This window comes from Herpailurus yagouaroundi, unplaced genomic scaffold (assembly GCF_014898765.1).
Source record: "Herpailurus yagouaroundi ecotype Mexico unplaced genomic scaffold, PumYag 163, whole genome shotgun sequence".
In the NCBI taxonomy this organism is placed as follows: Eukaryota; Metazoa; Chordata; class Mammalia; order Carnivora; family Felidae; genus Herpailurus; species Herpailurus yagouaroundi.
In genome coordinates, this window is record NW_024412404.1 from 60,609,565 (window position 1) to 60,634,803 (window position 25,239).

At 62.7% G+C, this 25,239-nt stretch overlaps 1 protein-coding gene and 1 long non-coding RNA gene across 5 annotated transcripts in view; one reads left to right on the top strand and one right to left on the bottom strand.

Moving 5' to 3' along the window:
* Positions 1–21,931, top strand: part of LHPP (phospholysine phosphohistidine inorganic pyrophosphate phosphatase) — a 117,851-nt gene extending 95,920 nt beyond the window's left edge. For all 4 annotated transcript variants that reach the window (XM_040486711.1, XM_040486712.1, XM_040486707.1 and 1 more), the window contains one exon: positions 21,038–21,931. In XM_040486711.1, the coding sequence (XP_040342645.1) occupies positions 21,038–21,046 (9 nt within the window). In that variant the 3' untranslated portion in view covers positions 21,047–21,931. The remainder of the gene's footprint in view (positions 1–21,037) is intronic.
* On the bottom strand, positions 19,636–21,039 carry LOC121037355 (uncharacterized). The gene is made up of 2 exons (XR_005793733.1): positions 20,409–21,039; positions 19,636–19,975 (listed from the first exon to the last, which is right to left on the bottom strand). It is a non-coding gene; the product is annotated as an uncharacterized LOC121037355 (long non-coding RNA).
* Positions 21,932–25,239: the final 3,308 nt, after the last annotated feature.

Here is a 25,239-nt window from a genome sequence, read left to right on the forward strand (position 1 = left end):
AACAGACCTTTGCTGGATTAACAGTAATTAGGTTGTATTGTCATCATCTTGGAAATTGCCCTGCCATGCATCTGTGCACATGGGCTTATTTATACATGAGCATATACATCATCATGTCATGGAGTCTCTTAAGTTTTACCTAAGAGAAACTTGGAGGATTATCAAGTTCAAGTGGTATGCTTTAAATGTAACAACTAGCTGTTCGGGGGGCGGGGCGGGGGGGGGGCCCCTGATTGGTAGCCCTTGCCGCTTTCCGTGGCGTAAATACTGCCATCGGGGCTGATTTCAAGCCACCAGAGTGAGGTCGCCGAACGTGGTGTTGGGAAGATGTGCGATCAGTACAGGCTGGCTTAATTTTTGTTCTGAAAAAGAAACTGTGGTCCCACAACTCTTTCTGGGGCAAAACTGGTCTGTGTCAGGGATGTAGTCTGGTCTCACCCCCGACACTTGTTTGTGGTTGTGCTGCCATGGCCCTAGGAGAGGCAAGGAGGCTTGCGAGTCTGATCTTAGCAGAACACAAAAACCGTCAGTAGGCTGCAAAGAAGCAAAGTGGCTTCCGGGTGGGCTGTAGAGAAGGGACAGGAAGGAGGCCGGGAGAGCAAAGGAGTCCCACTGCCATAGGAAATGCCACTCTCTAGGCTCTGACCCCTGCACTGCCCACGTCAGATACACTTAGGAACCCTCAGAGGGAGCACCTGCGGCCCTCGAGGGGAAGCCTGGTATCCAAACAGCCCAAGGGGTTCAGAAGTTTCAGGGCCAGGGGATCTGCCCCAAGCCATACATATCCGCTCCTGACCTCCGAACCCTGGTCCCGGGGGAGGGGTCCCCATGGATGAGTGAGGCCGGCCCCAACTCAGCACGTCTGACGGGGCTCAGCGAGCGATCTGCCCCGTCATTTGGACCGAGGCCACCTTCCTTCTCACACTGGCTGCTGTAACTTCCTCTTCTGCCCCTCAATTCAGTCTGAACGCTTCCCTCTCCCCGTTTGGCTCACTCTTCTTCTCCATCCCTTGCATCGACTCTGAGGCCAGGGGGCCCTTGACCGCGATGTGACAAGAAGTGCTCCTGGCCCTACTGTGCCCGGCCTCCCCCAGGTTACCACAGTCCCTCCGCTCGGCCGCCACGCCATTTGCCCTAGCAAATTCTCCAGTGTGGCTGGAATACATCTTGAGTTTAACACAAAGCAAAACAAAAAGGCCAAGCAACATTTGCTCAGACGTCGGGGCTGGCCCTGACCTCACAAGTGTCTGCAGAACCGGGAGGGCATGGAAGCCCCGGCTGAGTGTGGATGCAGGTAGGGCTGGCTGCCGGCCTTTGTCACGATGGGCATCCCAGACCCCTGGTCACACCGGCGATGCCACCCTCCCAGCCCCGAGAGGCGGTCCCACTGCCCACCGCCCCTTCCTGGCAAACCACGCTCACAGGTGCTCTGTGTTCAGAGAGGGCAAGGCTGAGAAGATACAGCCCGCGGAATGGGCATTTGTTGAGATGTAAGGGCTCCGTGGGTTCTCAGTCCAGATGGAGCCGTGGGCACAGTGCATTGCAGCCTGGGCCCACCTCCAGGGTGACCATGGGGTCTGGCCACCCAGAAGTTTTGCTCTCTAGAGAGCAAGCTATGCTTTTTTTTTTTTTTTTAATGTTTATTTTTCAGAGACAGACAGAGCGTGAGAGGGGGAGGGGCAGAGAGAGAGAGAGAGGGAGACACAGACTCCCAAGCAGGCTCCAGGCTCTGAGCTGTCAGCGCAGAGCCCGACGCGGGGCTCGAACTCACGAACCGTGAGATCATGACCTGAGCCGAAGGTGGACGCTTAACCAACTGAGCCACCCGGGTGCCCCGCCAGCTATGCTTTTTAAATTTAAAAAAAGAAAAAAAAGTTTTTGCCAGTGTCTGCACAAAGACCTCCATATTGGTGAGTTCTCGCTCCTCAGGACCTGCCGTGACAGCTTGCAGGGGACAAGTGTGCCTTCCAAGAAGGGGGACATACATGCCCAGTGGCCACCTTGTCCCCTGTGGGCGCACGGGGGCTGGCCCGCGTGTTGCCTTGTGCTCTAGGAGCCGAGGAAGGAAGAGCAAAGGGTAGAGAAAACCACATGCTCGTTCTCTTGACCAGCTGTGTTGCCAGCAACGTGTGGTTATTTATAACCGTGGTGGAGCGTCCATAAATCGTGGTTTTCCCCCAGCAGTGCAGCTGATGGGGACTCTGAAATGATCGCATGGTGTCCCTCCGCTAAACCCTCTGGGAGAAAACGGCCCGCAGTCTGCAAGAACCGCAGCTTCTGCCCAGCCTGTGCAGACCCTGGCCAAACCCTGTTCCAGGGCCACGGGGTTTACGAGCAGCCTCTGGGGCAGCGTGTGCAGGAGGAGCGTCGGTGGGTGTTAACAGGGGCTACTCAAAGCAGCCTGATGGGTCGAACGGAGTTTGGCTTGTGCGCGGCGGGCACCTTTTCCCGAATAAAGCGGCTCCGAGCTTCAAGGTGGTGCCTCCTTGGGGGCATGCCTGCTTACCGCGTGCACCGCAGGCCCTGATCTTTTATCCGCCCTGTTCACCAAAGCTCCCACTGCTGGACTGAGCTGTGCCCACCATTCTGGCTTCAAAGCCGCCCCCCAAGGCACGGAGGCCACTCAGCAAAGAGTCACACTTGGCTTCGAAGAGGTGACACGGGCTCAGTTACGGAGCTGCTCCGGCACGATTCACGCTCCCCACCCCGCCGTGCCCATGGCAGGACCGCAGACCAGAGAGGGTGTGGGCAGTGGCCCTGAGGGCTCAGCCTGACCGCTCTGTCCGGGGCCTGATGAGCCGGGCGGAGCTAGCCGGCCAATTTATGGGAGAACGCCACTCCCTGGAGGCCGCGGTGCCGCAGGGCTCACCCCTCAGCAAGTTCGATGCCAGTCCGGGACTGGCCCCTCCATTCCCATTTGTGTCCATCCCGGGCAGACCGGTTGGCCGTCCTGCATCTCTGGTGACACCCATGCTTCCCACCACCCCTCCGGGGCAGCCCAGGCCGCGCTCTGCAGAACCGAGGTCGGGCTCCCGGTGCACACGGGGCCCCTGGGGCTGCAGCCCCTTGACGTGCAGGCCCCCCGCATGCATGGACTCTCCAGCGCCCCCCACCCCGCCCCGGCTTGGCTTTGAATGAGTTCATTATTCCCAGCCGTGCCTTGGCATGCCTGGCCGCCAGTTTCTTCAGGCTGGCGGTGCTCGGAAGCTGGCCGTTGCCAAATCCAGTTGTTTGGCTTAATGTTTCAAGGCCAAGTCCTTTCAGGAAAGCTCTCTCCACCCTCACCCACCCCCTTAGTGAAATAGATGTGCAATTGATTGGCTTTGCGGGGTTTTAGTCCATCGTTCTCTGCAAAGAATGAGGTGAAGGGCTCATTATTGGTTCACGTAACACTCTCCCTCTCCTTTCCAAGTGCACCCAGAATGGAAGTGGGAGACTAAGGAACACGAGCATTTCGAGGGTGGGGGCCGCAGAATTAGCCCTGGCCGAGGTCTGTGCAAAGGAAAGTGCTGCGGGCTGCCAAGGAGTGACAGTGCCCATGGGTGGCCACAGGGACATGCTGGAACCTTCCGTACCGGGTTTGCTGCAGCTGGCCATCCCTGTTGGCGCTCCTCTCTGTGCCTGTGATGTTTCAAAAGGGCCAGCTTCATTAATAATCCATCTCTGTATTTAAACGCCCACCTCTTCCCCCACGGCAGGAGGGGGCAGCGCCATGCCGGCTCCGGGCTTGGCCTTTCCTGGTTTTTCCTGGTGTGAGGGCGTGAAGGGCACACTGTCAGGGGCCTTTCTTGAGCTCCGGAGGCACCATCAGAGCCAAGAGAACTTTTCCTGGCTCAGAACCCTGAGTCTGTCTGTTCCGTCGGTCTGGAGCTTCCCTACACCTGCTGGGGCTGGGGGGGTGGCGGGGGGGAACCGTCCCAGCAGAGGTGCCTAGTGGTATGTGGATGAGAAAAGGGGAGAGACCCTGGACCGGGAGACAGAGCGGGGTCACAGCCCAGCACGGCCACTTGCCTGCTCTGGGACCGAGGGGAGTTTGCGGCCCCCATTTCTGAGCCCGCTTCCTCATCCGTAAAACAAAGACTAGATCATCGCTGTGCAAATCAGGGACAGAATGGGTCCCTGGCGTGGGCTGTGCTTCATAACGTGAGGGAAAGGACTGTGGTTTTAGCACACACTGTTGCCCACCTCGTAGAGGGAAGCCGGATACCTGCCCCAGACGGAAAAGATCTCGCCCGTCACCATTCTTTCATGAAATTTCTGCCAGAAGTCTTGAGGCTTTCGTGTCTCCACGGCTCTCTGCACAGGGAGCACAGAGCAGCCCTCCAGGGTAGGGCGGCAGGCGGTAGACTTTGCAGGACACGGCCAAGAGGAGGGCGAGGGGGGTGTTCAATGCTGTTTCGGGGGTCTGGGCTTGTTAATTCAAGAGATGGAGCTGGAGACACGCGCCCCCCCCCCCCCCCCCCCCCGCCGTGGCAGGAGGCACACCCGCCATGGCGGACCATCAGTGAACATCCTGTTCACATCCAAGCATTCGAGCGTGTCCTGAGTGTCTGGTCGGGGTGGAGGCTTATAGGGAGAAAAGACAAAACCCTGCACCCCGGAAGGAGGAGTCTGTGACACCCCCAGGGAAGGGGTGGGGAGGCAGGACTTCTGCCCTGGGAGCCTGACTCATCCCTGTTGTCCCAGGTTCCTCTGGAAAGCCAGGGCTCCACCCAGCACAGGTGGCCAGTGTCAGCTCTAGGACAAAGTCTGGTGTAGAAGCTGAGGCCCGGAGAGGGAAAGGGACTTGCCCAACACACACACAGCCAGGCTTGGGCACTGGGCTGCCTCCCTTGTCCTGCAGGCATGGAAACTGAGGCAGCCCGAGGGACAGCCCAGCTGCCCATTAGAAGCACCTGGGGAGATCAGACCACCCAGCCCTCAGGCCAGACCCCAGACCAACCAAGTGAAAAACTCTCTGCGGTAGGGTTCAGGGGTCAGCATTTCCAGTCCATCTTTTCAAAGAACCAGCTGCTTGTTTCCCTGATGTCCTCCGTCATTTTCCTGTTTTCAGTTCCTCACTTTCTGCTCTGGTCTTTTATTATTATTTCCTTCCTCTGTCTTGGGTTTATTTTGTTCTTCTTTTTCTAGTTTCTTAAGGTGGGAGCATAGATGACGGGTTCGAGACTTTGCTCTCTAATAACGAAAACGTCCAGGGCTACAAATTTCCCTCTGGGTCCTGCTTTAGCCGCACCCACAGCTTTGACGGCAGTGGGTGGTTCTAAGCTTCCCCTGAGCAGCCGGGTTTGAAAATCAGCCTCCGCTTTCCAGGGTTCTGAGGAACAAATTGGGCTTTGCCTGCTGAAGAGCTTTGTTTAGGGGCCAGACATCATCAGGGCTGTCTGCTCTTCTCCTTCCCCCAACACACTGGACAAGTTAATCCTCAAGTTCATATGGAAAACAAGTAAATAAGGAAGCCTCTGGGGTGGGGGTGAGGAGAGAACGAGGCAGGCCTTAACCTGCTGTTAAGCGGAGCACAAAGCCTCAGTTGTGGGGACAGGATGGAACAGTGTGGTCCTGGCGTGTGCCCGGGCCGAGGGGCCAGTGAGGGACAGCGTTCCTGCATGTGCCGGGCCCTGTGCCTGGCCTCTGGTGCCCCGGACGGCATTGTAGATGGCATCCAGGGCCCTGCTTCCTGTTGGATCTCCAGCCCCCCCAGCACCCCGAGGCAGCCGGTCCTGGTACCCTCCTCCCACCCGTCACCAGACGAGTGCCTGCTGGTTCTCGAATCCTGGCGTGCCTGAGCCCTTAAAATACACTGCACTTCGGGGCCCCCAGGTGGCTTAGTCCGTGATGTGTCCGACTCTTGGTTTCGGCTCAGGTCACGTGCTCACAGTTTGTGAGTGTGAGCCCCACGTTGGGCTCTGCGCTGGCAGCATGGAACCTGCTTGGGATTTTCTCTCTCCGTCTGTCTCTCCCTGCTCCTCCCTTGCTTGAGCTCTTTCTCAAAATACATAAACACTAAAAAGAAAAAAAAAAAAAAAGGCATTCGTGTCTCCACGAATGGAGCTGGTGTGCCTCCAGCTCCATCTCTTAACAAGCCCAGACCCCGAAACAGCACTGAACACCCCCTCGCCCTCCTCTTGGCCGTGTCCTGCAAAGTCTACCGCCTGCCCCCCTACCCTGAAGGGCTGCTGTGTGCTCCCTGCTCCTAGGGTGCGAGCCCCGAAGGTCGCCGGTGGAAAGCGCTGGGTGAAAGGCTGTATGGGAGAAGGTGTGTCATGGGGCCAGTCCCGGGACTTGGGGAAAACCCTGACCCCGAAGCCTGAGCTGCGAGGGCTGCCGGGTTCCCCCTCCGGGCCCGTTTCCCCATCTGCAGAGAGGACAGCGTCTCCCTGCGGATCACCGAGTAAATGCATCGGGAGGCCGTCACCCTCCTCACCCACGGCCCATGATGGTGGATGGGACCTTGCTGGAGCTGTTTCCAGGGCTTTCTGGAGGCCGCAGGGCGGACTCGTGTGGGGCTGGTTTATGGTTTCCCAGTAAATCGCGGGACAGGACTAGGGTCTGCAGAAAATCAGAGCAGTGCGATGTCCTAGAAGAGCTGCTCGTCTGCCTGCCTCCTGGAGACGGGCCTGACGAAAACAAGACCCCGTCTAGGACTCGCCCAGGGCACGGCGGCCCGCCAGGAGCCGGGGCGGCTTGTGTGGGGTCCCCGCACACACAGTCGGCCCACGGTGGGGCAAGCCGCCCCCGCAGGCTGGCGTCCCCGGGGGCCGGAACGAACGGCCCCCTCGCTGGGCGGGCAGCTTTGACCATTTACGAGGCGCTGTCTGGACTGTGACGAATGAGGTGGCATCCGTCAGCTTTTCGGGGAACCTGGCCGGGTTGGAAGGTGCTAAGTAAATATGGGGGAGGGGCACTGGCCTCCCTGCTGGTTCACTCTAGGCTCTCCCTTTTTGTGCCTCAGTTTCCCCATCTGTATGGAGGCACGGATGAAGAGGGCCCCCTCCCCCTCCCCTGACCCCAGCCCCCATGTTTGTAAGTACAGGCAGGAGAGAGAGGGTCCTGGGAAGAACGGAGCCCAGGGACCCCCTTCTGCCCAGGCCTCTGCCGTGTGGGTGGCAGGCAGCCCGGGTGCCAAGATCTAGGCTAGCTCTCCAGGAGGACGTACTCTCCTCGTTTTGGGCCCTGGCAGGATTGCCTCGGGCCAGCATCTGTCCCTTCCTGGGCCTCCGGTTCCTCACCTGAGAAATGAGCGGTTGTGCCCTAAAGCCCTTCCAGCTTTGGGGTTTGGGGCTCGTTTGCTTTTCCCTTGGTTGTGTTTCATCCAGCAGGTTCAGGGAAGGTGCTGCCATGGAGTCACAACCGGGATCCGAGACCCAGCCCTACCCCGTGCTGGCCACGTGACCTGAAGCAAAGCCCTTGTTCCCGTGTCTTTGTCTCTGGGAGATGAGATCCCCAGTCCTCCCCGGGTTGACAGGAATGCAGTGCCACCTGGACATGCTGGGCGGACCCCTTGGGACTCTCCATCCTGGAGGTGGGGCGTGTGGACCCGTCCAAGCCCCCGAGGGGCTGGCGGCCGGACAGAGGGGCTGGAGGGGGAGCCAGCCCCGGGTGGTCCTCGGTGACATGTGTCTGACGTTACAGGTAGGGCCCACCCCCAGGGTTACCTTGGTGCACCCGGGCAGGCCCCCCCTCTGTAATGACCTGGAATGCTCTGCAGAGCAGGTGGCACTTGTAAGCCCAGCCAGGCGTTTGGCCCCAGGGCCAGGGCTGGCCTGGACTGTCGTCCCCGTGGCTGGCGAGCCCCAGCCCAGGCGGGGCCGCTGCGCCTCTCGCGTCTGTCCGGGCTGGCGCATAATCTCGACCTTCCCGGCCTTTTCAATACCTCTGGAGAAGCGGTGGCAAGGCGAAACAAGGGAGTATTTTCATTATTACGTGTGCCATTAAGACAGCATTACTGCAGCCTTGGGGGGAAATTAAAAAGAGAAAAGGCTCTACCCGCGGTCCCACCACACTTGGCGGTTTATCTCAGGTTTCCTGCCCGCTCCCTTCTGCCACCGTAGGCGTGGGCACATAGAACCCTCTCTTCTTGTGCTTTCCTCCTTCATCCTGCCTGTGGTTCACAGCTCTGCCGTGGTTCATGGAGCGGGTCAGCCGGACTAGGCTTCGTTACTCCCCTGGGGTCGGACATCGGAGCCGGTTCCTTTCTTGTTATAAGGAGCACCGTCACAAGCATCTCTAAAAGTACTTTCTCCCCCCCTCGGCTCAGCAAACTTTTATTGAAAACCTACCACATGCCAGACTCTGTATGAGGTCTCTTTAGAATTTCGTCTTTAGGAAAGATTTCCAGGAATGGGGTTAAAGAACATCGTTCTTTTTATAGATCTCAACGTCGACACCAGATGACCTCCAACAGAAAGTGGCAGCTTGCGATCCGGGGAGGAGGGGGGCAAAGGGGACGGTGTCTGTGCCCCGCCCTCCCCCCCACTCCCCCCGCCCCCTCGCATGGTGTGATTCTGTCCCTTTCTCTGCTGCCCAGCTTCCGGTCCGTGAGGGCACGGCTGCCTCGAGGCCTTCCGAGTGCTCACGCTAACTACTACCGACCAGCCCACCTGGTGCTGGCCACCACTCACCTAGGGGCTTAACACACACCATTGTACTCGGTATTCAGTCCACATCCCTGCACCTCAGAAGGGGAAGTCCCAGGGGGGTGGGCCGTGGCTACACAAGTCCACAGCCTACGTGCAAAATGCTGCAGCCAGGCACCCCCCACCATAGCCGCCACCGGCCTCCGTGAGGTCGCGGGCGGTGTCATTCCCTCCCTTTGTGCACGGGGAGCTCACTCCGCACTCGGTAGCAGGTGGGAGCCAGGCCAGCAGCGCCCCGCTCCCTGCCTGGCACGGAACGCCCTTTCCCGGCTCCGGGATGGAAACTGGCGTCGGGAGCCAGTTGTGAGTGAACTGGATACAGTTTCTTCTTCTATCCCTTGTGGTGCTGGAGGCTCCTGACTGTGGGTTAGTAAGTGACAGGCAGTTAACTGAGGACCTCACGACAGAGCACATTTCAGTGCTCGGTGCCCAGCATTGCATGCAGTGTTTCATTTACTGTCTCGTTCCATGGGGCCAGGATGCCCCTTTACGATAGCACAAGTCCTCTCCACGTGAGGGTCTCGGGTCCTTTGCGATCACATTGGCCTTTGGCGGGACTTTTGAGCACGCTGGGGTCCGGGCACTGGCGCTAGACCCACTCGGCCCGTTTCCTCTATGCAGGCCCTGGGCCAGGCCTCACCGTGCCCTCCCACCAGGCAGGGACAAGACCCTCCCAGTCTGTGTTGCTAGGAAGGTTGTCCTTCCTGAACAACCATCTGCTTCTGTGTAATCTACAGGGTTTCCCTTTTTTGCTTTGGCTGCCAGGGAACTCAAAGCCACATTTTTGTTGTTGTTCGGATTCCCAGGCCTGTGGTACAGGTCTTTCCTCTCTTCTTTACTATGGTTTCTGAACCAGGTCGCTAACTTTCTCTGGCTGTCCTAGTGTACACATCACTGTGTGCCTTTCTGAGCTACCCGAGACTCTGGAAACAGCTCTTTATTTCATCCATGTTGTTCTTTGCGGCAGAAGCCTGTTCTTTCTCACTGCCGTGTGTTTCGTCGAACAACTAGACTGCGGTTCATTCGTGCTGCCGTTGCAGGGCACCTGGGTCGTTTCTCGTTTGGGGTCATTCGGAACAGAGCTGGCAGAACGTTCTGGTCTACACTCCCCGGTGAACACGGTCTCATTTCCCCCGGGGCACGTGCCCAGGATGGAATCGCCAGGTCACGCGGCACGCCTGTGCTCCCAGCAAGGGGGTATCTGCCGAGCCGTGTTTTCCCGAGTGCCACACTATCTGTGCTCCTGCCGGCCACGTGCGAGGGTTCCCGGTGCCCCGTCCTGCCAGCACTCAGTATCCTCCACCCCGGCCATTCTGGGGGTGCGTGCTGTGTGCTGCCTGTAACTCCCCCGGCCACATGACGCTGGGCACCTTTCCACACGTGCAGCGGCCACGTGGACCCCCTGGTTTGTGAAGTGCCCGTTTTCACCCTTTGTGAGCGGAACAGGCACAAAGTAGGTGAAGGCTGGTGGATCCGAGGTGAGTCCCCAGAGTCCCCATGTGAGTCCCCAGAAGGCATTGGGGTTCACGAAACCGCCTTTCTCGGGTCAGGTTGCACTGTCTCACGCTTTGGACCCGAAACAGCCGCTGGGGAGGAGCGGCCCGGCTCGTCAGCCCGGGGCACCCTGACTCAGGAGACTTTCCTCCCGAGCAGACAGATCAGGACAGAGTTCGGGGGTGAGCCTCCTGACCCATCCTGAGCCTCTGTCTTCCTGTATCAAGGGGGCACATTGGTGCCGCCTCCCAGAATAGCTTGAGGAAGTGCCAGCCCAGCGCCCCACCTGTAGCACCCCCCCCCCCGCCTTCAGCAACAAGATCCCCCCCAGCCCAGCACCTAGGTCTGCACGTGGTGGTGGAGAGGACACCGGGCCTTCGATGAGCCGAGTTCTGGGAGGGGGTCACCACCTCCCTGCACCCTCCCTCTCTCCTGGGCCACCGCATGAGACTTGAGTGTGCAAAGCCAGGGTCGCTGGGCTAGCCCTGGGGACTCCCTGGCCTCCCGTGGTCCAGCCTCCGGAGGAGAGGGGGGAATGTGGTCGCTTGCGGGGGGAGGAGGCCGGGAGTGAGCGCCCCCGCCCTGTGCTCCCGAGGACCCGGGTGGGAGCGCACACAGACTCCTCGGGGGAGTCGGCCGTTGGCGAGCATGTTGCCGGGGGCCGGGCCGGCTGGTGGAAAACTAAACACACACCAGGTGTTCGACATGTTTTTATCAAAATATTGTGAACAGCTGTCGGGGGTTCCTCTGCGCGAGGCCAGATGCCCAGCCCCCAGAGGGCCCGTCCCTCCGCCAGAGCGAGCCTTTTAGGTGAGCCCCTGCCTGCTGCTCGCTAGCCCAGCCCCGCGGGCTCCTGGGAAGGTCTAGGCCACGCTGCAGGCTGGGGAGGCAGACAGGGACCCCGCTCAGTGACCCCGGGCAGGCCACCCACCCTCCCTGGGCCTCCGGGTTGCCAGCCATAAGATGGGGCGGTGGCGCCTACCTCCTGGGCCGCTGTGGAAACCAAAGCCGCTAAAGCGTGCCGGGCCGGGGCCCTTGCCGAGTCCCTGGAGGCAGAGGGCTGTCGGTGGCCGTCACTATTATGAATAATACTCTGAATAGAGCATCCCGTGGGCTTGGAGAAGTGGGCTCCGAGGGCAGGCTCATACGGGGGGCATAGGCTGGGTCAGCAGCTCCCCAGTGGCCATCCCTTGTCTGTCTCAAAGGAGTCCAGCACGGCCCCTTGCCGCCTGTCCCCGGGCACGGCCACACGGGCATCTCTGCAGGTCTGGCACCGCGCTCCACGCCCGCCGAGCAGGGGCATGGCGCTCACGCCTGGCGGCCCGGCTGGGTTCTGTCCACAGCCCCGGCAGAAAAGCTCCCCGGAGATACTTGGCCCTCAGGACCTTCTCCCAAAGATGGTGCCCGCTCTCTAGACACGGAGCCGCTGTGGGCCTTGCCCCTCTCCTCGGCCGGAGCGGCCCCGCGGGGGTTCTTACCCACCCCAGTCCAACGCGCACCGTCCGTCCATCCACCCGGATGGCACATCTGCTGTGGGCCGTGCCCTGGGCCGGCTGCATCATCTCATGGACGGTCCACCACAGCCCCCCCGGGGGGGGGGTCTCCTCGGCCCCAGCCCCAGATGGGAGGCTCTGAGTGGTCTGGCCAAGGCCACACGGTGGGCACGGCCAGCCCGGTCCAAACCCGTGGCTCAGACACCCTCTCCCAGGCCCACCAGGCCAGGACGGCGGGAGGGCCACACGCACTCGGCCTGGCGGCCCCCGGCCCTCCCCACGCCCCTGTCCAACCCCTGCCCGAGCGGGAAGACTGAGGCCCGCACATGGTTGTGATCAGGGGCCTCCAGGTGCAGCAGGCCTGAAACGCTCTCTGGGAACAGATCGAGGGAAGAAAAGAGAAGCCGCCCGCTGTTCGGACGACCTGTGGGAGCCACAGGGTGTGTGATGGCCGACTGCTCGGGGTCCTCTCACATGACAATGCCTCAGGGTCCTCTCACATGACAATGCCAGGCCCCCGTTCCGGAAGATCGCAGCTGGATTCACTGGACCTATGTCCCAGAGAACCTACAGGTGTTCACTCAGGGGTAGGATGGGTCCTAGAGCCCCCTTGAGTCGGGCTTTGCGAGGGAGCCGGGGCGCGAGGGCGTTCTAGGCGGTGGCACGGGCGGTTTGGGGGACAGGACAGGATGAACACCGAAGTCACGGCGGGGGGGGCGGGCGTGGCCGGCAGGGCCAGGGCCAGCTCGTGGGCCACAGTAGGAGGGGTGGATCTGGTCTTGGAGGGGGTGGGGGACCGCAGGAGTTACGGCGCCCTGCCCGACTGCTTGGCCCAATCACCGCCGCTTCTGTGCAGCCCTCCGCTTGCCTGTGCTTCTGTTCCCAGCGCCAGGACTTTGCTCAGGACCCGGCCCTCGGGCGCCGGCATGGGAGCCCGCTTTGCTGCGGCACAGAGAGCTTGCTTCTCGGGGTTTCGTTGGACTGGCCACGTAGGTACAGGGCTGGCCCAGGCTGGGTGTTGATAAACACGATGTGGGCTCAACCCAACATGTCCCGAGGCCACTGGTCTGTGACTGTGGCCTCACCGTGTATGTGCATCGAGCCAAGGCTGGCGTGGGGGCTCCAGCCAGCATCGGGGGTTCTGGGGCCCTCTCGTCAGGGTGCGGGAATCTCTCAAGATGGCCACCACACCAGCCGGCGGTGATGTGGGGCCACCGCTTGCGTTGAGCGTGTCTCCAGTCTGTTGTCAGCACCATGGGCAGTGAGAGCCGCACAGGAAGCAGCTGGCGCCGTGGGGTGGGTTCTGGTTGACAGGGCGCCACAGGCCGAAACCTACCGTAAACAGGCCCGTTTCCTCCCTGTGGACCGAGTGGCCCCGGGGGGGGGGGGGTGTTGGGTGCCAGGGTCCACGGTGACATCCCTCCGGGGCTGGGCTCGGGCCCCCACTACCCTCTGCCTGGCTGGACCGCGCCCCTAGTCTGGCCCAGCCCCAGGTGCCGGTGACCACAAGGCCCGGATGAGAGGGTGTCCCGGCGCTCCGTGGCTTTGCTGGGCGTGCCCAGCCGTGGGGGAGGCTGCGTGTGGCTCCGGTGCGAACGTGCCTTTTCTTTCCTTCTCCACCGACACTGTGCTGTCCTCACTGCCGTTGTCGAAGGTGGCAGGCACTTCCCAGCACCCACCTCTGTCCCGGAGCCGAGCCAAAGGCCCCTCCGTCCGGCCGGAAGTCGACCAGCACGCTGGTGATTCCCAGCTGCAGAATCTGTCCCGTGTGCCAAGGGAAGAATCACGACGATGAACCGGGTTTAACTTTTCGAGAAAGCCACATGCGTGAGGTTTAAGTCCCAGCTCTGCCATTTACCGTTTGGCGGCTTTGGGCACGCGCCTTCCCCTCGTACGTCTGTGCCGTCACCGCCAGGACAGCGAGTCACGGTGCCCAGCTCACGGGCCCTTGTGCAGGGTACAGGGGAGACTCTCCTCCAAGCCCACCCGCAACAGGTGGGGGCCGGCACACGTCCGTGCCCTCATTCTCGGGGTGTAGCCTCTGGGCCGCTCGCCCATCCCCCAAGGCGGGCGTGCTTTGCTTGCATCCCGGAGCCTGCCTGCTGGCCGGGGTCGGGGGAGGTCTGGCCTGTGGCGAGTGCTTTCGCTGCCTCAGTTTACCCTCCAGGGCTCAGCGCCTCCGAGGTTGATCCCGCAGGTGCTTCCTTCCGCCGGGAGAGACTCTGGTCCTTCCCGGCTGGAGGATGGGCCAGCCAGGGTAGGGTTCCGGGCTCTGGGGTGTCCGGTTAGCCCAGCCCCGCCCCTCACCCCCGCTCACCACCATATCCAGATGAGGGGTGGACGGACCACGGGCCATAGGTGCACATGCAGGCGGGCGTGTTTCCCAGCTGGTGGGCGTGGGACCCTACCTGTCTTGACGAGCAGAGGTGGAGGGACGGAGAGAGAGCCGGCCTGCGATGCCCGTGCCCCCCGTGCCCCCTCCGCCATCGATGTGAGGCTCCAGGCTCCACCGTCATTTCCGTGAGGGGCCCGGTCACCCAAGGTTCAAGGGCGTTGGTGGGAGGAAGGCAGCATGAGGCGGCCCAGAGGCGGGGCGGTTCCCTTCTGCCCCTCCCCACCCCCACTCATCACAGCTCAGCAGGCGGCCAGGTGAGGGGAGACCCACGCGCCCGCCAGGGAAGGGAGCCGTGACGTGCAGCCATGTCCACCCCAGCAGAGGTCCCGGCCAGCAGAAGTGTGTTTGCGTTTCCTCCCCCGGCCTGGGAGCTGTGGGCCTCACGGGGGTCCGGGGCAAGCACTCTCTCCGGCCTGGGGCTTTATGTCGGTGTTTTCTCCCCGTGTGATGTCCAAGCAGGTCAAGAAGCCCCCAGTCTGCGTGAGCTGGTGCGGCGAGGTCTAGGGGCCCGGGGCTGGCCCAGCGCACAAGCCGGGCCTAGGCAGAGGGGCACAGGCCCGAGGGCTGAGTGAGGACAGGGACGGAAGGCTGGGGCCCCTCGTGAAGGAGGGGCCCCACGGACCTCGGCCACACGCGGGCACCGGCTTCCACTAGCAGAGGGCCCAGCGTTTTCCCGGAGGTGCCCGTCCGGGCCGGGCCCACCCACCGCACCTCTGGAGCCTTAGGTCCCGAGCCGGCCCAGGGGGCAGAGGGTTGGAAGCCGCCCATTGCAGATCTGAGGCCAACTGCCCTCCCGCCACCCCACCGCGAGGTCACTGGCCCAGGCCAGGGGGTGGCTGGCTGCCCCAGTGGCTCCCGGCAGGCTGACGATTTCCTGGCATCCCGGCCAGCAGGTGGCCGGGGGGAGGCATTTGCAGGAGGCCATACTCTGGCCCCCGGGGTCTTGGACTCCGGTGGCTCAGATGGAGACACACCCTGGGCCCTCAGCCCAGCCGTGTCCCCGCTGGCCCCACGGCACCCTCTGTCCTTCCCTCCAGCCTCGTCAGCACAGCCCGAGTTGGCGTCACTCTGATGCCGGTGCCCTGTGCCCTGAATCCACTTGGCTGGCCTGCCCCCAGGGCCCAGCTCTTCCAAAACAATCTGGGACGAGGACACGTGCCCCTCCCCCCGTGGGCAACGTGGTGGCCTCCGGCCTAGGGGGCCTGTGTCGCGCCCTCTGTCACGCCCTGCCCCGGAGCAGAGCAGGGCAGGGAGGCGGGCCCGCCACTGGGCGCCGGCCCTCAGCAAGTCCCCGAGGGGAAGCTGCACCCGGGTCCCCGCAGTGGCTCCCGCGCCGGCCCCTTGTGGGCCCCGGGGAAGCAGGCGGGCACGGAGGTGGGGGGTCTGGCCGCCATTTTTCTCCGGCCGGTACAAAGACTGTCCCTGTAAAGCTGCCCTGGCCAGGGCACAGACCGGCCTTGTTCTCTGCCCCTGTCGTTGCCTCCTTCCCTCTGCTCACAGGGCACGAGGGGGAGGAATAGCTAATGACAGGCGGCGCCCTGCCCGGGTGGGGGCCTTTGTTCATTCACTCGACGGCGGGCACTTCCTGGGTGCCTGCTGTGTGCCAGGCCCGCGTGGGCGACCACCGAGGGCAGGAAGCCGGGCTCCTCCCTCTGGGCGGCCCGGGTCAGCGGAGCACCTACCAGAACGGCATGGGGGTCGCAAGTGCCGAGCGCTCAGAAAGGACAGCGCAGCTGGCCGGGTGGGGTAGAGCTGGAGGTGGGAACGAGGGAGCGGGGTCTTGAAGGGTGAGTAGGAGTTTGCAGCTGGAGCAGATGTGAAGAGCGTTCCTGGCCACAGCACAGACAGAGGTGGTGGGAGAGCAGGGGATGCCCGAAGGGCAGCGGGCCCCAGACGCCGGGTGGCTGGCACCTGGCCGGGTGGCACCGGTGACGATGGGTTCATCTGAGGAGCCGGGCTGTGGCCTGGGCGCCACCAGAGTTTACACGGGCAGAGGTGGGAGCAGAGGAGCAGTTGAGGAAGCTGCCGTGATCGACCCACAGGCTCCGGGCTCAGCCAGAGACACGTGAACGCCACCCGAGGAGCCCGGGAGGGCAGGGAGGGACGCGCTGGCCCTCTGCCGGGCACCACCTGGGAATCTGCCTCTGCCGCTCTCTTCGGGCCGGGACCTGAGGGCCGCGTGCTCCCGCCTCGGGGTGACGTCCCCAAGGACCCATGTTTCCACGCCAGCCTCTGGAGGGCAGTGAGGACGAGGCATGGGGAGAATCCAGACTTCATGTCCCTTTTTCTGGAAGTTTCCCTGACCCCGCAGGTCCCTGTAAGTGCCCTCAGAGCTCTCGCCCTATGAGCCTGGGAGGGCCGAGGGCAGGATGGGAGGGGGCAGCCCAGGTGGTTCTGTCACAAGCCCACTTGAGTCTCAGAGCCGCCTTGAGTCACGTGCCCACCATACAGAGGAGGAAGTTGGGGCGCAGAGAGGCAAGAGACAGCTCGTGGTGGGCAGAGCAGGGCACGTTGGGGAGGGGTGCGGGGGGTACAGGGAGAGGGGGGCCCCCCTAAGTCACAGAGGGGCGAGGTGGGGGGGTGACCAGGGCATACGTGGCCCGCGGCAGGGCCACTGAGGCCGTCCGCTCTGCCCGGGAGACTGGGGTCCGATCCCGCGACCCTGCCCCGACTTTGTGCATCCTCGCTGTCTCCTTTGTGTCTCTGCCCCTTCCCTCCACCCCTCTCTCCCCTCTCTCCGTCACCCTCCCCCGTGTCTCTCTGTCCCCCTGCTCACGACTTTCCTGTTTCTCTTTCCTCCCTCTCTGCCTCAGTTTCTCCATCCTCCTCTTCCTTCCTCTGTGTGTGTGCATCTGTCTGGTTCCTTCTGTCCGTCCCCCCACATCCTGTTCTGTCCTGGCAGGGCCTGCTCCAGGCCAGAGGGGTCTCTCGGCCCCTTTCTCCGTCACCCTCTCTGCTCTCTTCCCACTGCCAAGGGGCACAACTTTGCTGGCTTTCCTGGTTCAGCCTTTGCAGTGTGGTGCCTCTGAGGCCCTGCAGGTCACAGGTCACTGGCCAGCACGGAGCAGGGCGCTCTCTTACGCCGTTGGACAGAGTGCAGTTGCCCAGTGGACCTGAGGGCGGGCGGCCCAGAACCGGCCCCCTCCTGGAACCCCGGCTCCTGGGGAGCCACAGCCCACGGCAGCGTCACGCAATTAAGACATAAAAGTCCGTGATTTCCTCTGTGTGTTGGCAAACACCGGCCGGCTGCTAATGCAGTCCTTTCTTTTAACGGATTCTTGAATTTAAATGATACGTAATTAAACCTAATTAGCCACGTATGCCATTCGGCTAGGTGCCGTATGCCGAGCGAGGCTGGTGAGAATCTCATTATAAAGCATCTTCTTTCACGGGCAGATTTCTCGTTCCTTCTCAGGGTCGAGTTCATTTGACTGATCGGGAAGCCGGGCCCGGGGGCCCGGGGAAGGTGTCTGAGGAGGGCACCCAGGGACTTGGATGATGAGCCGGGGGGGGGGGGGGTTTGCTGGGAGAAGTCTGGTTCCTTTGAGCAGCCCACCCTGGCCTTGCCATCGGGGGGCAAAGCTGGGAGTGCCGCGGGGACTGGGGCTGGGAATGTGGAGCAGGGCCCAAGGGTCACCACCTGGACAGGTGCAGTCTGAAGCCGGCCCGGCCTGGCTGTCCCCCTCCGGCCCTGGTAACCCCCTCATGGGTGGAAGAGGGCCGTGGGCCCCAGGGATGGCTGAAGGAGGCCCCAAAGGGCACGTCCAGGCTGGTGCAAGACTCGAACCTCGTGCACACAGGCCAAGCAAGAGGGGAGACCAGCGGCGGGGCCTGGCGGCGGGGGAGCAGTGATGCCCACCAGACGCCTGGCCTCCTGCCGGCCGCTTCCTGCAGGCACATCTGCGAGGCCCCCTGAGCTGCGCCCTCACTGGTGCGGGGGCTGCCGGGGCTCCAGGTGGCCGGGACATCCCCCTGCGGTCCTGGTCCCAGCCCGCCTGCCCCTCTCACTCCAATGCCTGTGGCTACCTGGCACCCCCTGGGTCTTCCCTGTGCCCCGTATACTGACGTCTGTCCCCCCACCAGCCCGTGTGCCTAGGATGGGGCCCAAGGCTGGGCTGCAACTCCACCTCCCTGCCAGCGCCCACACCGCATCCGGGTTCTCACGGGTAATGGCGCCGAACACCCGCACCCGCTCCTGTCGGCTGCTGCGCCCCTCGCAGGGCCCGTGCCTGCACCTGTTACTACCTCTGTTTAGAGACAGGGGCACCAAGGCACAGAGGCGTAAGGTGCTTGCCCACGGTCACACGGCGGACGGAGGGTGGAGCCAGGCTCATCCTCGGGGCGCGGAGGAGGAAACTGAGGCAGGGAGACAGTCGCCAGGGTCGGGTTTATTGCCGCTCAGGTGCTCTGTCTTCCTCTCTCTCTGAGGGCCCTCCCCACCCACCGTCCGCCCGCCTTGCTGAGCCCTGGGCTCAGAGCTGCCCGGAGAAGAATCCCCTCCCCTACCTGCTCGGGGACCTGAGTGTTGGGGGCAGGTCAGCAGCCTCAGGGTGACCGGGCGCCCCTGCCCGTCAGTCTGTACTGGGGAGGGGCACCGGCACGCCGTGGAGCCGGGCATGGCCAGTAGCACCCACCGGATGCTTCTGGACGGCGGGAGGTCCTGAGCGCTGGCTCTCCGAGGACGGAGAGCCTCCTGCAGGAAGGGCTGTCCACAGAAACCCTGGGCGGTTGGGAGGCATGAGCGCCATCCTGGGTGGAGAAAAACGGAGAGGCCCCGGGATGGCGGGTGGCCGGAACCAGAGGTCTGCAGGCCTTCTTTGCAGGGACCCAGGGAGTAGGGGCCGGTTGAGGCTCTGGGAGCCACATGCTGCATAGTTTTTAAAAATTTATTTATTTTGAGAGAGAGCGGGCACGTGTGTCCTGGGAGGGGCAGAGCGAGGGGGAGGGAATTCCAAGCAGGCTCTGCACCGGCTGCGCAGAGCCTGATGTGGGGCTCGAACTCACGAACCGTGAGCTCATGACCGGAGCCAAGATCAAGAGTCAGATGCTTAACCTACTGAGCCACCCAGGCACCCCTGGCATATTCTTTTCTGTTTACAGTAGCTGGAGGGCTGCACAAAAGCAGGCTGCAGGCAGGGTTTGGCCCAGGGGCCACAGAGAACAGGTGCGGTGATGGGAAATAGGTGCCTTGTACTTGTCATATAATTTGCATTACACATGACTTTGTTATGTACCCATATGTGTGTATACGAAGAACACTAAAAACGAGCAGGGTGATGGGTTTTCCCCTCCACACCACCCCTGTAACCACCACCCAGGTAAAGATCTAGAACGTGGCCAGCACCCTCAATCATTCCCCCCCCAAGAAGTAACCATCTTCTGGCCTCTGCCCTGTAGAGACTGGTGGCACCCATTCCTGAACTTGGCAGAAGTGGGTCATCCACTTTGGGTTCCTTGAGCCTGTCGTGCTGCCCGTGGAGCCCAGCCACGCCGCAGCGTAGACAGCAGCGCCTTCTGAGTGGCGCCGTCGCGGCGTCGCGGTGTTCTGACGCGCGCACCTCCCGATGCCTGTCTCTCCGCGGCCCTGTTGTCCAACGTTTGCGCCGTTTCCCCCCTTTTGCCATCGTGACCGAAGCCGTTAGGAACATTCTGGTCCGTGTCCTTCGGGGAACATGTTGTGTGCACACGTAAGAGTGAAACTGGTGGGTCGCAAGGAGGGGCCAACGCACGGTTCGCTAAGTGGCCAGGCCACACACAACCTTTTGACGGTGACCCGTACCTGTTTCGGCACTGACACGGGGTGACACAAATGTTCAGTCCCCGCATCCATCGGGTTATGGCTGTGATGGCAAGAATGAAATAATCCCCTGGGAAACCTGCCCTGCACTCACCCTCTTGTGTTGTCTCCGAGGCTCTCGGTTTGGGGCCTCCGCAGCCCCGGGGGAGCCACTGGGCCGACCCTTTAAAACGAAAAGTAGGTTCCCTTGCTCTAAAAGGACAGCCGTTTCAGGGTAAAAGTGCTTTGCAAAAACCAAACCCTTCAAAAGGGAGTTTGGCTTTTAGGATGTCATCAGAACCCGTGTCAACCACTTCCTTCCAGACCAGGGTGGGAGCTTCCGAGGTGGTGACCTGGGGGGATCTGAGTAGCAGGTCCCACAGTGTGCGGTGGCAGAGGGGTGCCCCACCCCCCCGCTGCCACCGGGCTCGAGCTAGAGCACTGGGGAGGGGGCTTCTGGTGGCCGGGACCTGAGTCTCCGGCTCACAGCCCCAAGGACGAGGTCCCAGCCCTTCCCACGCCGTCCAGACAGTCGGGGTGTCCCTAGGAGCCTGCCCCGGGGCCCTCCCCGCGGCTAGGCCTCCAGTCCCATCACGGTTCCGCTCCCACATGCCCACCTGCAGCCCTGCTCCACCTCAAGACTCAGGCCACGGTCCCCCCTCCAGGAGCCCCCCTATGTGGGATCCCCTTGGTGCCGTGGGGGCCCACAGGTGTCTGCGTTTCTGGCGTGGTCACACTTCCCTTGTGCTCAGTGTCCACCCAGACCTCGGGCGCAGTCTAGGGAGGGGACGAAGGCTTTGGAAGGTTCTAGGCCCCAAAATCCCAGGCAGAGAGCTGCTTTGCCAGAAGCCCCCCCCCCCGTTTCGTGGGAGTGACCTCAGAGGACAGTGACCAGATGGCAGGGGGACCCCCCCCCCAGGGTGTGGGCAGGAAGGCGCTCTGAGTGGGTTGAGCTCATGGCCCTACTGTCAAGGGTGTGACGTTTCTGCCGGAAGCAGGGACGGAGCAGGGGTCTGTGGTCACTCTGCTCCAACGGAAGGGGTTTGGAGAGGTAACCAGGTGGGGAAATAGGAGGGGAAACGTGTGCGCCGGGATGGGGATGGCTGGGATTGGGGGGGCGGGGGGGGCACATCTGTTAGCCGGGCGCAGAAGGTTCTGGAGGTTTCCCAAGGGCAGGCCAGGCCTATACTAGAAGCTGGGAGAAAGAGGGGTCACCGACGGTCTAACCTGTAGCCCTGCTCTCCAGGCCCAGTGACGAGCACCATCCAGAAGTGAAGGCTGATGGGTACGTGGACAACCTGGCAGAGGCCGTGGACCTGCTGTTGCAGTACGCGCACCAGTGATGAGCCTCGTAGGGTCGCCCCGGCCTCATTCCTCCCCTCCCCCAGTGCCCGGACCACCCAAGGCCCTGCCCTCTGCCCTTGGCCCCGGATGGGCAGGCGAGAAGGTCCCAGCCAGGCACCTCTGGCTGCCCACTTCCTTCCTCTGTCTCCCTCTGCTTCCCCCCAGTCCCCCCGGGGAGAGCTGTTCTTTCCGGGATGTTCTTTCCCGTAGTGAGGTTGGAGGGTGGGACAGACCTGTCTGGGAGCCAGCTCAGGGGAACACTCTGGATATGGGCTGGAGGTGCTCCGGGGACACCCCGGATCCCAGGTCCACAACTCCCTAGCCGCACCTGGTCCTGTAAATGCTCCACCTACGGGGACTGGGACACCTCCCCACTGCGTCTCTACCAAACGTTCTTTTCTCACGAGCGAGGAGCCTGGAGAAGGCAGGGGCTTCCTGCACAGTCCACACAGTGCAGAGCTGAGCCAGCCTCCCTGGGACTACCCAGCGACCCCTGCCCACCTCCCGGCCCCCACCCAGAGTCGGAGTGGCCACTTAGCACCCATCCCCCACCCCCACCCCCCGCCAACCGCGACAGCCCACTGCCTTCCCTACCCCACAAGTCATCTTGGAGCCAGAGGCTGGGGCAGCTCCCAGGGGCACCGAAGATGGCCGTCCTACAGAGCAAGACTTGTAACCACTGGGATCAAGGCTGCAGGCACATAGGGTGCTTCTAACTCGACAGACTTGAATGTGTCATGCCCGGTGTCTGCAGGGGCAACTGTGGGTTGAATAAACTGCCCTGACCTACAGCTGACTCCGGCTTTGACTCAGAATTCGACTCCGGGAGAGGCTGGGGATGGGGAGGGCTGTACAGGGCTGGGCACTGGCCTGGTCCTGCCGTGCACTTGAACCACTGAGCGCCAGAGCCCCAGGGCTCCCGAGACATCTCACGTGTCCCAACCCCGTCCGGGAAACGGGGGCCCTGCGGGGACAGCAGGCCGCCCTCGGCCCCACCGGGGGACCGGGTCGACCAGGGCAAATGTTGGCCCGCTGTCACGGGCAGCCCTGTGGACGGTGGTGGTGAGCCACAGGCTTCCAGAATTCGCTCACAGCCCGGGTTTCGGGTTTTGGAATCAGTCAGCCCAACAGATACTCTGCTGTGTTTCTCCTCAGATCAATCCAGACCGATTGGAGAATCCAGGATTCCCCTCCGATCGATCTTACCAAGACGGATAGGTCTTGGGAGACGACTTCGCATAAAGGAAGCCCTGGGTCCTCCACAACAGGGTTTCCACTGAGCGCAGGCAGAGGCAGGATAAAAGGCCGGACCCTGAACCCTGAGCCCCCTGGCACGGAGGTCCAGGGCCGGCGGGGGCTGTGCTGTCGTCCCCAGGCAGGCCGGCCACCATTAAATCAGGATTAAGAGGAGCCAGTGGCCAGGCCTTTTCATCAAGATGAGAGGCCACCGGCGGGGCTGCTGTCACTGGCGGCCGAGGGAGGAGGGGCGTTTGGCCTATTAGCTGGAAAATATGCAAACTGCCTGCGCCTCGACAGAGTCCCCTAATTACAGCTTGCTAGATCAGCCGGCACCCGGTGGGCTAAGCTCATCGGGGCCTGGGGGCCAACGTCCAGGAGACGGGCTTGCCACGTTCCGGTCAGTTTGCCTTGTGGGTCTTTGGTTTCCCTTTTCTCTTCCTTTTCTTTTTCACAGGCTGTCCTTGTCCACAGGGGTCTGCGGCGGATACGGGAGGCTGGTGTTCTCTGTGCCTGCCGCCCGGGAGTGGGGGCGGGGAAGCGTCTGAAGGACAGCTCTGGGGGCCGCAGACGGCTGCTGGGTCTGGGTGAAAACCGTGGTGCCCCTGGGCAGTGGGTTCAGCGAACCCCACTTTACAGACAAGGAAACGGAGGTGTGGAGAGCAAGGACCCGCCCACAGGCTGACGGTAGGTAGTAAGGGCCGAGCTGAGACTCGAACCAAGGTCCGACCCATGTCCATGTCCTCCCTAGTCCCTCCCACAGGCCTTCCGCGGGGGTGGCCTGTGGTGGCCCGCTGGCTGTGACTTCCCAGGTGAGCCCGCACACTGGCGTCCTCCCTCTGGAGACGACACGTTCTCTGGGACTGAGGTGCATTCAGCCCTAACGCCAGGGGGACCGTTCCGGAGCCTCGGCTGCCCGATCTGTAAAGGGGTGGCTTCCTTTCCTTAACGGGCACCCCGAGCACTGCGGGGGACCAGGCCCCTCCAGGATGCCCTGTCACCCGGCTGGGGGTGATGGCCCCTGTCCTGCTGCCACTCAGGGCGATGGTCCCTCACCCCCGGGGCCTCCCGGCTGCCCACCGTAGCCCCTCCTTCCCAGCAGGGTTGGGGGACAGTTCTCAGGCCACAGGCTGACAAAGCCATCGGCTACGGGGCGGGGCTGGCGCTCAGGGCCGGCAGTGGCCTAAAAACCCTTCGGTCAGGAGTCCACCCCGGAGCTGCTGCCGAGAAATGGACCCCGCAAACCCAAGGAACGCGCCAGGCTGGCCCCCCGTGCCCTTGCGGCCAAGCCCCGGAGTGAGGCAGTGGTCTGGGCCCCACCACACTGCCCGGCAGGACGTTCCAGGTTCTAGGGGCGACCAGAACCCCTTCCGGGAGGGGGAGGGGCGGAGAGGACGACAGTCTGTGCAGTATCACCTCTTCGGGGGCAAAGGGCTTCACCCACCCCCAGACCTTCCGACACGCGCCGTCCACGTGGGACCGGCCCCGGCTGCACCCGGCGCCTGGGAAAACCGGATTCAGACGGGGTTCATCACCTAGCAGGAGGGTTTCTGTCTCACATCGCCTCCAAGTCCAGGGCCGGCTGGATCCGGATGCCCAGAAATTCCCAGGCGACGCTGAGGTGGGGCAAGGGTGCCCCCCCCAAGCTCCCCCAGGAGAGAAAGGAGGCCGCGTGGCAGCGGGAGGGCCAAGGAGGATGTGACCTGAGGCTGGGAACTGGGCCAGGAGTCTGAGGCCTCAGCACGAGGCCTGGGCCTTCCTGTGGGGCCAGCGCTGCCCCTCTCGGGCAGACAGGGGCACAGAGGTGGGGACGCGGGGAGGAACACGCGTGCGCCTCCTGGGGACTCACGGTACCAGCTCCCGCCTCAGCATGACTATCCGGTGGGCTTACCTTTTCTCTCCCTCAGGAGCATCCCGTTTAGACGACAAACATACTGGTCTAAAAAGAAACCCAGAGTCACTCAGGGTCTGACCACAGTGACCGTTGAAGGGTGTTTCCTTTCGGCCGTCCTTCCATGAGAAGAAGAAGGTTTCGATACGCTCTGGATCGTCCTGCACGTCTGCTTTGGTGCTGGGGAGCTTGGGGCTCTGATTCTCTCCGTTGCCTGACATCAGAGGCAGGGGTGAGCTGGCCCGGGAGGGAGGGCAGCGAGGCTGCGAGGGAGGGCACCGCAGAGGGCCCTCAGCCGGACCTGATGGCAGGGCGGAGGAGGGCCGAGTGGCACCCGGCGAGCCCAGCGCCCTGCCACCGGGGGCGGCACAGGGTGAGCAGCGGGGTGGCCATCGCCGGGCAAGCCGAGCTGGAGAGCGGGTGCCCCCGGAGCGAGGCCGGCGTGAGGCAGGGGCCCAGCCAGGGACACATAAGGGGACGCGAGGGGCTGGGGTCTGTCTAGGGCCGCTCTGTGCCCTCCTGAGGGGGGGGGGACGCACACGAGGCAGGGTCCCTGGGCCTTCCCCCTTCCCCCAGCTGCAGCCACAGCAGCCATGCCTCCCCTGTGTCGTAAATTAGGTGTTCTTACACCATTCTGGAACAGGGCCCGTTGCTAAAAAGGAAACAAACACACGAGCCGAGTCCAGAGTGTACCTCACACCCGGAAGGGCACCGTCGGGACCTCGCTGGTGGAGGGTCTAGGCCGAAAGTCTGTGCTCAAGTTTTACAGGCTTCTCAAGCCCATCCTCGAGGCTGCACGTGTCCCGAACGTCCCGAGCTTGGTCAGCCAGGGGTCCCCGACGCGGAGGGCGAGGCGCAGGGACCGTGTGCCCCGGAGCCCGCTCTGGCTCAAGCCGCGCGCGCTGGCCTCTCCCTGGCTGGCGGGGTGCTGCCCTTGGACCGGCCGCGGAGGAAGTGCCCCCTCTACCTCCAAACAC